At 42.5% G+C, this 11,772-nt stretch overlaps 1 protein-coding gene across 1 annotated transcript; it reads left to right on the top strand.

Moving 5' to 3' along the window:
* Positions 1–4,933: 4,933 nt before the first annotated feature.
* On the top strand, positions 4,934–8,479 carry LOC115107074 (kelch-like protein 42). Its single transcript, XM_029630444.2, has 3 exons — positions 4,934–6,173; positions 6,326–6,519; positions 6,706–8,479. Exons 1-3 carry the CDS (start codon positions 5,410–5,412, stop codon positions 7,155–7,157), a joined length of 1,410 nt encoding a protein of 469 aa, XP_029486304.1. The 5' UTR covers positions 4,934–5,409; the 3' UTR covers positions 7,158–8,479.
* Positions 8,480–11,772: the final 3,293 nt, after the last annotated feature.

The raw sequence follows: 11,772 nt of genomic DNA, 5'->3' as shown, positions 1-11,772 counted from the left end.
TAACTAAATCACTGTTTGTCACAGAGTCATCAAACTAGGTGTGATTTATTCTATAAATGTCTAGTAGACTTTTACAACCTTTGCTTTGAGTAAACATTCCACTTCTGATTTGATAGAAATGCATAACATCTCTAAAATGCCATTTAGACCAATATATATCAATAACGTTTTCACTGATTATGACAGAAACATCTAACTCAGAATGATTTATTCTATGTATGTCTAGCATACTTTTACAACCTTTGTTTTTTAATCATTTGTATTTATTTCACCTTTATTTAACAAGGTAGGCTAGTTGAGAACAAGTTCTCATTTACTTCTGAGACCTGGCCAAGATAAAGCGAAGCAGTGTGACACAAACAACAACACAGAGTTACACATGGAGTAAACAAACATACAGTCAATAACACAATAGAAAAAAGTCTATACACAGTGTGTGCAAATTAGGTAAGATAAAGGAGGTAAGGCAATAAATAGACCATAGTGGCAAAATAATTACAATTTAGCAATTTAACACCTGAGTGATAGAGACTGGAGTGATAGATGTGCAGAAGATGAATGTGCAAGTAGAGATACTTTGGTGCAAAGGAGCAAAAATAATAATAATAACAGTTTGGCAATGAGGTAGTTGGATGGGCTATTTACAGATGGACTATGTACAGGTATAGTGATCTGTGAGCTGCTCTGACAGCTGATGCTTAAAGTTAGTGAGGGAGATATGAGTCTCCAGCTTCAGTGATTTTTACAAATCGTTCCAGTCATTGACAGCAGAGAACTGGAAGGAGAGGCGGCCAAAGGAGGAATTGGCTTTGGAGGTGACCAGTGAGATATACCTGCTGGAGCGCATGCTACGGGTGGGTGCTGCTATGGTGACCAGTGAGCTGAGATAAGGCGGGGCTTTACCTAGCAAAGACTTATAGATGACCTGGAGCCCGTGGGTTTGGCGACAAATATGAAGCGAGAGCCAGCCAACGAGAGCATACAGGTCGCAGTGGTGGATAGTATATGGGGCTTTGGTGACCAAACGGATGGCACTGTGATAGACTGTATCCAATTTGCTGAGTAGAGTGTTGGAGGTTATTTTGTAAATGACATCGCCAAAGTCAAGGACCGGTAGGATAGTCAGTTTTACGAGGGTATGTTTGGCAGCATGAGTGAAGGATGCTTTGTTGCAAAATAGAAAGTAGATTCTAGATTTAATTTTGGATTGGAGATGTTTGGTATGAGTCTGGAAGGAGAGTTTACAGTCTAACCAGACACCTAGGTATTTGTTGATGTCCACATATTCTAAGTCAGAACCGTCCAGAGTAGTGATGCTGGACGGGCGGGCAGGTGCTGGTAGCGATCGGTTGAAGAGCACGCATTTAGTTTTACTTGCATTTAAGAGCAGTTGGAGGCCACGGAAAGAGAGTTGTATGGCATTGAAGCTCGTCTGGAGGTGTCTAAAGAAGGGCCAGAGGTATACACCATGGTCTTGAGGAAAAATGCTATTTTTGAAAAAAGTTTATTTGTCACGTGCGCCGAATACAACAGGTGTAGACCTTACATTGAAAAGCTTACTTACAGGCTCTAACCAATGGTGCGGGAAAAAAAGGTATGTGTGTGTGTAGGTAAGTAAAGAAATAAAACAACAGTAAAAAGACATTTGAAAAAAGAGTAGCAGGGCTATATACACCTGTTAGTCAGGCTTATTGAGGTAGTATGTACATGTAGGTATCGTTAAAGTGACTGTGCATATATGATGAACAGAGAGTAGCAGAAGCGTAAAAAGAGGGATTGGCGGGTGGTGGGACACAATGCAGATAGCCCGGTTAGCCAATGTGCGGGAGCACTGGTTGGTCGGGCCATTTAGGTAGTATGTACATGAATGTATAGTTAAAGTGACTATGCATATACGATAAACAGAGAGTAGCAGCAGCATAAAAGAGGGGTTGGGGGGTGGGCACACAATGCAAATAGTGTTCAGGAGTCTTATGGATTGGGGGTAAAAACTGTTGAGAAGCCTTTTTGTCCTAGACTTGGCACTCCGGCCCCGCTTTCCATGCGGTAGTAGAGAGAAGACCTTTCTTGGTTAGAGCCAGTTTGCGCTGTTCTGTGAAGGTAGTAGTACACAGCAGTGTGCGAGATCTTCAGTTTCTTGGCAATTTCACTCATGGAATAGCCTTTATTTCTCAGAACAAAAATAGACTGACGAGTTTCAGAAGAAAGTTTTTTGTTTCTGGCCATTTTGAGCCTGTAATCGAACTCACAAATGCTGATGCTCCAGATACTCAACTAGTCTAAAGAAGGCCAGTTTTTATTGCTTCTTTAATCAGGACAACAGTTTTCAGCTGTGCTAACATAATTGCAAAAGGGTTGTCTAATGATCAATTAGCCTTTTAAAAATTATAAACTTGGATTAGCTAACACAACGTGCCATTGGGAGACAGGAGTGATGGTTGCTGATAATGGACCTCTGTACGCCTATGTAGACGTTCCATAAAAAATCTGCAGTTTCCAGCTATAATAGTCATTTACAACATTAACAAAGTCTACACTGTATTTCTGATCAATTTTATGTTATTTTAAATGTACAAAAAATAGCTTTTCTTTCAAAAACAATTACATTATTAAGTGACCCCAAACTTTTGAACGGTAGTGTATGTTATGGTTCACTCTTAGTTTTCCTTATCTCCACTGTGGAGATGCCCATGTTGATCCTCTTGGTTGTCTTGGTCCTCTTGATCCATCCACCTGTCTTCTTTGTTAGTCAGGCCTGACCCCTTCATCCCATAGTTTTTTCCTGTAATCTAATTTAATATGACTGAAGATGCAGAATTTTACGCCAGGCCCCTTCTAATAGGGTATAACAGACTCATTAGAACTTTTACCACACGCCCTCAAGACAGACTACATGCCCTCTATCAAATCAAAACTGGAATTTTTACTCAAAACAAAAGTTGCAAAAGTATGCTAGATATTTATAGAATAAATCATATCTAGTTTGATGTTTCTGTGACAAACGGTGAATTAGTTATTGATTTATACCGCTTTAAATTGCATTTGAAAGATTTTATGTATTTCCATCAAATCAAAACTGGAATTTTTATTCAAAACAAATATTGTAAAAGTATGCTAGATATTTATAGAATAAACCATCTATTTTTGTATGTTTCTGTGACAATCGATGAATTAGTTATTGATTTTTACCATTTTAAATTAATTTTGACTAATGTCTGTTGAATGTCTGTTGAATGTCTAATGAAGGTCTGAACATATGAATATAAAACCAACTTTACCTCGGTCTAATTGACAGCAAGAACAATTTGTTTTGTTATTAGGTCCACCACTGTGTATAGACCTATTACCAATAGTGGCCACTGTTAAAATATATTACCGTTTATTTCCATAAATGATTAGGCGAACATTAAAAAATCTTACAGCAGTCCAATAACATGGAATGGGGTGAATGTTGGTCAAAATGGGGAGGCTGAATAGGCAGACAGATGGGTCAAGCATTGGGTCAAGCAGCAGACCCTGGCACCACACACCACTTTAAATGAAACCCTTATATAAAGACCAATGGTATTGACTGAGTTTATGGTAAAAAATGTTCTTATTTTATTATTTTATATATTTTACATGTGATAAGGCCACACAGAGGTCTAGATATAATTAGATGCCTGTGATAATCTGAAGTACCCAAAAGGGCCACTAGATGTCCTTTGATAAATGACATAAAATCCTTGAAAGTTACCAACATTCTGGTAGTTTACTGGTAAACTAAAGTTACCAGTAATATACCCACACCCTGGAAACATGTATGCATAGGAATACAATTGATCTGCTTTGGTACATGAGAAGGAGGTGCCAGATGGTTGTCTGTAGAGGTGCAGCAAACCACAGTTCTGGGGCAGTGTCCACAACGTATGGACACCTGACAGTCTAGCTCATAGGTCCCATATAGGGTAGACCCGTTGCAGGGGTGAATATCTGTTGTTAGTCCCAGTCTAAGTAGTGGGGTCTGCAATAGTGTCGTGTCATCACCCATCCCCCCTCCTACCAACACACACATACACACACACACACACACACACACACACACACACACACACACACACACACACACACACACACACACACACACACACACACACACACACACGTTGCCTGCCCCTATACATGGCCATCTGCATTCTTGAAGAGAGCTATCAGCCATTATCTAGACTTGTCCTCCCTCGATGAGTGTTTTTTGATACAAAAGTATCAGATTCAGCTTCCTACTACTCTACTGTTAAATTGAGAATCAAATATATATCATTGGTACTCCAAAAGGCCTACTCAGTGAAGTGCAAAACAGTTACATATTTCATCACTGGGTGGCAGTAATGCACCATGCTTGCCTCCAGTCCATATAGCCATTATGTTAACAGTAAAATACTGTATCTTACATCAACCCCCAATAAACATGTCCCTGTTGGGTAGACTCAGCCTGAGGTTGTAGGCTAGATGAGGTGTGTGTCAGGTGCCACAGAGGCTATATTTTATTTATTTGATTTAACTAGGCAAGTCAGTTAAGAACAAATTCTTATTTACAATGATGGCCTAGATACAGTGGGTTAACTGCCTTGTTCAGGGGCAGAACAACAGATTTTGACCTTGTCAGCTCGGGGATTCGATCTTGCAACCTTCCGGTTACTAGTCCAACGCTCTAACCACTACCTGCCGCCCTATACACAGTCTTACTTCATTGCAAGTTTATGTTGTTGATAGTTGGAAACGGTTGGTTTTAATGTACCTGGTTCCATGAAAAGTTGGTGAAGCAAAATATAGGAACATGCACTACGGGTGGCTTGCACCTATACCCCAAGCCAGCTGGTGGCAGCAACACATCTTGTACCAATCTGCATGGCATTGTCTTTACACGAAGAAGAAAACAGTGGTTTCCGGTTGAGCAAGCAAGTGACGCAACCCACAGGATCAAAACAGGAAATATGCTGGCCAATTTCTCCTCAAAAACCAACTGCAGCTTTCTGCAGATTATCTCGACAATGCAAATAAAGTGTGTTATCCAGTATATACATCTTAAAAATGACCACATGGTCCAGCAAAACATCTTCTTTGGATGTACGTCGAGATAATACCCACTGTTTTTGAAAGATAAAGAGGCTAGCTAGATTTCCAAGTCACTCTTGCTAGCTAGCTAGCACACTCACAGCTGAGTTGAAATGATCCAGGCATCATCCAGACGTATGGGCTGAATATTACCATATATAGGCCTGGTGACTGCGGTGCGACTAGAGTTGCAGACCACCCCTGCGCCTGAGAAATGTAAACTGACAGGCAGTCATTAACAGATCGAGGCCGGAAGAGGACAGTCAACAAAACAGATCACTTGACAACATTATCAAGCTAACCCAACCACTAAACATGTCATCCGAACAAATAATCGTAATTGTCATGGATGACAAAACGTACAACGTCAACAAAGGCAAGTTGATAGAAAAAAGCGACTACTTCCGTGCACTGTACAGCTCTGGGATGCGCGAGTCCAGAGAGGATTCAGTGCAACTGCAGGGGCTGAGTGTGCCAGGGCTCGAGCTGGTCCTGGAGTTTATCAACACCTCCAAAGTGAAAGTAGTCAACGAGACCCTGGAAGACCTGATTGAGACTGCATCTTTTTTGCAAGTCACCTCTATCCTAAAACTCCTTTCGTCTGAAATTCGACAAGAGAATTGTGTGGAACTATACAGCCTATCTGAGGTATATGGAACTCATGATTTACACAACGCTTGTCTCAGATATATGAGCTGTCACTACCACCCGATGCTGCGGAGACCAGAGTTCAGCGACTTACCTGCTGCCCTGCGCAACCAGGTTAGAGAGATGCGTATGAAAGGCACGGCCACTCTGGTGGCTATCGGACTCTTCACCTGTCTGGCTCTGGACCTACCAGACCAGGACGAGCCCTGGTCCATGCTGAGGTATGGGGAAGTAGAGCAGCGTTGGAAGCCGCTCGCTAACAATCTGCCCTCTGACATGGTCAATGTGAGAGGCTACGGCTCGGCCGTGTTGGACAACTACCTGTTCATTGTCGGTGGGTACAGAATGACCAGCCAGGAGATCTCAGCGGCACACTGTTACAACCCCTGTAGAAATGAATGGAACCAGGTAGCCCCCCTGAACCAGAAGAGGTCAGTACAGGTCAGCTATATGAATAGATCTCTATGCAGTCTGTCGATGTCTTGATCTTCAATCTGTTTTGATGCTGAGCCAGCAAACTACATAGGCTACAGTATGTCTCCGTCCTGTAACGTTGTTGTATATCCGTCTCTCCTCCGTTCAGGTCCAACTTCAAGCTGCTGGCGGTACGAGGGAAGCTGTATGCAGTGGGAGGCCAGTGTCAGGGCACTGTGGAGTGCTACAGCCCTGAGCAGGACTGGTGGACCTGTGTGTCGTCACTACCCGACCCCCTGGCAGAGTTCTCTGCCTGCGAGTGCCAGGGCATGATCTACGTCATGGGAGGATATACTGCCAGAGGTTAGTGGGGGTGATTTTCATTCCCAGCAGAAGTGAGAACATTTTCTAAAATGTCCAATGTATACACACAGCAGACATGAAGAACTGTAGGCTACACAAATAGTGCTTGTTCATTTGACAAAATATCAATTGGTTCTTAAATTATTTTAACAAATGCTGTTTGTTTTTTCTCTCTGTATCTATTAGACAGGAATACCAGCGTACTACGCTACTGCCCCACCTCTGACAGTTGGACAGTGTTCCGCTCCTGCTCGGCCCACGTGCGTAAGCAGCAGATGCTCTCGGTGGAAGATACCATCTACCTGGTGGGGGGGTACACCCACGAGCTGGAGCCGGGTCCGGGGCGGCGGGCCAGCCAGACAGAGGACATGCTGACGGTGCAGTCTTACAACGTGACCACGGGGGAGTGGCTCCACCTGAAGGACAACACCTCCAAGTCGGGCCTGAACCTCACGTGTACACTGCACAACGACGGGGTCTATATTATGTCGCGCGACGTCAGCCTGCCCACCAGCCTGGAGCACCGCGTCTTCCTCAAGTACAACATCTTCTCAGATGCCTGGGAGGCCTTCAGACGCTTCCCCGCGCTGGGCCAGAATATGCTACTCTGCTCCCTCTATCTGCCCAACGTTCTGTGAGCGTTGCGGATGGAATGTAAGGATGTTTAGTTGATGGCAGTGGTCGTACAGTCCAGAGACTACATCGTATGCCACAAGAGGCTTGTTTGTGCGTGCTGCGGCTACATAGCTCCCATGAAGAGAAGTGGTAACGGTAGAGCTGTAGATGGCTGCAGTAGGACACAGTGTGGCCACATCCCTGTTGGTGGGGCAAAATATAGAAAGACACAGACTTGTTACATTATTTAAACCTTAAAGTAGCTACAAGCACAGGCAAAGCAACGGTCACGCGTTGCGGGTCAATGTCAATGTTAGCATAGCAGCATTGGCCTACTATCGAGATCCATTTTCGGATTCTTTGATTAGAAGTAGACTTGAATCATATAGAATTTTCCCTATTGTTTACACTGCACATAAAAAAATCTTCATCTTAGTGTTCACTACAAACCTTAAACGCTAATGCAAATTACTAATAGATGTAATACATGTCATATTGGATATTGAAGAAAGTTTGTAGCCAAGAAGTGGCTTTGGTTTTACACTGCCGGTTTTGCTGATGCCGGACCACAATTAATACTGTAACTAAAACAAATATTTGAACTCTTCAGTGTGAAAAAAAAATGGTAGAATCATGAATGGATGAAATTGAGTAATTCATTGACTTGATTTAACTTATGAACATTGTTTAGAAAACAAATGCTAAGCTCAGCAGCAGTACAGTTCAATGAAATGGATAAGGAACGTGCCTTCTCCCTCACCTGGGGGGATTTTGTACAGATGAACAAGAGTTGAATTGTAAGTGACCAACCAAAACTGTGTTTTTTTCCCTCCCATTTCCCTGTTGAATTATCAGGAAAGAGCTTTCATTAGGGTACGTTAAGAACAAATTGATGAAAGACCATGAGAATGTAGTTTGGGTTTAAAGGGAGACTCAGCGATATGAAGCAGAAAAGTAAACAACATAGTGGTTCAATTTCCACAACTAAGAAGCGTAGGAGCGTGAGGCTCGACTTCTCAGCTATTTTGGTGCCCTGGCTACCACGCTGAGAACAGGGTGACGCGAACCCGTGCACAGATACTGTGTGTGACTGTCGCTCATCTCAATATCTCCGGCGCTGCTTGTGGCAACGTAACTTTGCTGAGTCTACCTTTAATTAAAGGGGATTACAAACCTTTTCTGTGGAGATGGTTTGTCTTTCTGCTGATAATACAACTATGTTGTTTGGCTTCTAAAGATGTGTTGGAGTTTGATGAATGTACTGTATATTGTTTTGTCACCTCTGGTTTTGTTCTGACAGATGCCTTGGACTTTGACTTAGAAGAATAAAGAAAATATTCAGGGAGTAGGTGTTCTGTTTAATTGTAAAAACATTGAAACCATGCATTCAGTGATTATGCCTTTTTGGAAGTAGGAGGCTTTGCCTTTTCATCTGCAAGTGAAGCGACATAAAATACTTTGAATCACATCTAAACTTTCATAGTCTGGCCATATTAAGGCCTTATGGATCATTTAGTTATCTTTCATCCCTGTCTTCGGTTTAGTCCTTGCTTCTGTACATCCAGGTACTTTGTCCTCTCTTTTTTTATGTAGGGGGAACTAACAGCCTTTCTCCTGAAATGATTCCCCTCTTTCCCTTTGTAAGCCGAACTAGCTTCCTCTATTCCTAAATTATTCCTCTCTTCACATTTGTAGGCAAAACTAGTGGCCTCTTCCTGAACTATTGCTCTCTTTTCTTTTCTAGGTGGGACTAGGTTCCTCTCTTCCTAAACTATTCTGCTCTTCCCATTCGTTGGTGGAACTAGTTTCCTCTCTGTCTAAATGATTCATCTCTTCCCATGTGTAGGCGGAACTGGCATTCTCTCTAAACTATTCCCCTTGTCCCATTTGTCGTCCAAACGAGTGACCTCTTTTACAAAACTATTCCCCTCTTCCCTTTTGGAAGCGTGACTAGCTTCCTCTCTTTCTAAACTATTCTCTTCTAACATTTTGGAGGCAGGACTAGATTCCTCTGTTCCTGAAGGATGTTTTGCCTTGAGGATGTCCACATCGACAGAGAAGACAAACTGCTCGTAAGCAGTGTAATCGGTGATATTACACCTTCCCAGTATATCAGCTGCATCATCAGTCTGTCTGATTGGGGAGAAAGCCCTTATAAACTCTAGGCCTCTGTAGTTCACAGAGGTCCACTCCTTCCCTGGGAAGTCTGGCACAAAGGACCCGTCACAGAGGAACCAGTCAGTGATACTGCTGCTCTCGCTATCCCCTTGAGAGCCATGGAACTGGCCCTCAGGAAGAGACACATTGGTCAGGGGAATAGTGGAATGTTCCAGAGAGACTCTGTCCCATGTCTGCTTTCTGGGATCCAGGGTTGGTCTAGCTGGAGGGCTATAGTCCAGGGGTAGAGGGTCTGTCTGGAGGTAGGCAAGGTGGAGGAGACCCAGGGCATAAGGATGGCCTGTGAGACGGTAGTGGAGGTCTGGGATGCTGAGGGCCACACACTGCAGGTTCTGCTGTGTCAGAGGCTTCTCCTCTGTATTGGTCAGTCGCACTGTCACTGTGTATGTTGAGTTGGAGTATGTTTCCTTCATGAAATCTGCCCAATCATGAAACAAAGAACGGAACTATGAAATAGTTTGAAATAACTCTGACAAATAATAATAAATTGGTGGCTATTTCACAATTTACATTAAAAAAACAATATTTACCTAAACTGAAGGCAGGATCGTCTTCTGCATAGAATGTCAGCTTCATAAGATATTTCTCTGCATAGGGCTGAACCACCTCCATGTCTTGCAGTGAATCAACACTTTGCTTATTTGAATTAAAACAATATTTTTTATACACTCTTGGTTTGTAATGTCTCTATGGAAACAATCACTTGGAAATGATTCTGAATTCTATTGGAATGGCCCTGCACATTAGTAGAATTCTAAAATAGTGGCCATTAAAACATCTGGAATTTGTCTGCTTCCTTTGAGATTTGAATCTACAACATTTGTGCAACTATGTTTACTATTCTACACAGCTGCAAATCAATGCTAAAAGCATTTTGCAGCCCCCACCAAACACACCGATTTAGATTACATTTCTCTTAAACGACATAAACAAAACTAGCCTGGTCTCAGATTTGTTTATGCTTTTTGGCATTGTAGATAATTCCATAAGGAGTTGGCAAGAGAGCAAACACAGACTGGTGCCAAAGCAAAAATACAACCTTTTAATGTCAGCTGTGCAAATTGTGGTGTGAGAGAGCACATCTTTGACAAAAACCCCATGTAACAATCCACCAGGGTTAAAGAAAAATATCACCAGAAGGTGGCAGTATATCCCTGTCTGAGTATTTAGATTTTCAATACAGTCCATTTCCAATCAGTCACCTTGGGAAGTCCAACAGTCCCCTAAATAAACACCGGTAAACAGGTTAATTGCATGTGTGAAAACAATATTCTGTGCACAGAGACATTTTAAGGACATTATACTCTGTTTGACATGTAAATGTTGAGTACATGAAACATGTGAGGCATGAGTAAATGTAAACGTATTGCGTTAGGCCACATGCATTCTTGCAGCACCAGAGAAATGTTGTTTATGACTTAACCTGCTTAGCCCAAGGTCAAAAGCAATGAGTTGCAAAATATATATTACCCTTTTAATAGGTTCTATTACACCGATGCTCATTGAGGGATTGATTTTTTCCCCTTTTGATAATTATATATACATGAGGTTATACTTATATAAATGAGGGGGGTCTGAACTGAAGGGGTTTGTGAATCTCATGCTGGAGCCTGTTCATTTATTCATGGGGCTTGATTGAGTGGAGATCAATGCTGGGGCAACCACACCAATCACACACATCAATCACACACACCAATCACACACACACTAATCACAGACACCAATCACACACACACTAATCACAGACACTAATCACAGACACAACCGTAGCATAGGTGCCGGAACCACTGAAAACCCAGAGGAACCAAATGACAACTGGTTAGAACTCAGCTAAATACACATATAGCTGACAGAGTGGATCCCTCAATGTGTTATCCATCACATAGAACTACCACTGTACAGGAGTTAGAATCTCTATTGGTTGACGGCATTATAACATGTTACATCTCTGATGTGCTTTAGATGTGGCTCGGTGCACAGCTGAAGGACATTCAGGGGAAAGGCTCAAATAAATCCAAGGGGAGAGAATCTGATCTTTATGTATTTATTCAGGTAGTAAGCGTCTGATGTGATCATCTCTGATGTTCTATAGCAGCATGACTCAGCATGTTCTGTACGTCAGCCAGGGCAGAAAGGTATTCCAGCTCTGTGTGTGGAGGGTAGGGAGGTAATAAGAAGGCAGCTAGGGTGCTTTTCTACTTCAAAGTGTCCCCCCACTACGGGGCATTAACCGAGAACATGTGGGTGTCGTGTTTTGAAACTAGTCCAGATGTGTGTGTGTGTACATATATATATGTGTGTGTGTGTGTGTGTGTGTGTGTGTGTGTGTGTGTGTGTGTGTGTGTGTGTGTGTGTGTGTGTGTGTGTGTGTGTGTGTGTGTGTGTGTGTGTGTGTGTGTGTGTGTGTGTGTGTGTGTGTGTGTGTGTGTGTGTGTGTCAGTGTGTCAGTGTGTATGAAGG

The sequence above is a fragment of the Oncorhynchus nerka genome, linkage group LG23 (assembly GCF_034236695.1).
Source record: "Oncorhynchus nerka isolate Pitt River linkage group LG23, Oner_Uvic_2.0, whole genome shotgun sequence".
NCBI lineage: Eukaryota > Metazoa > Chordata > Actinopteri > Salmoniformes > Salmonidae > Oncorhynchus > Oncorhynchus nerka.
This window is presented reverse-complemented; position numbering and strand designations above follow the sequence as displayed.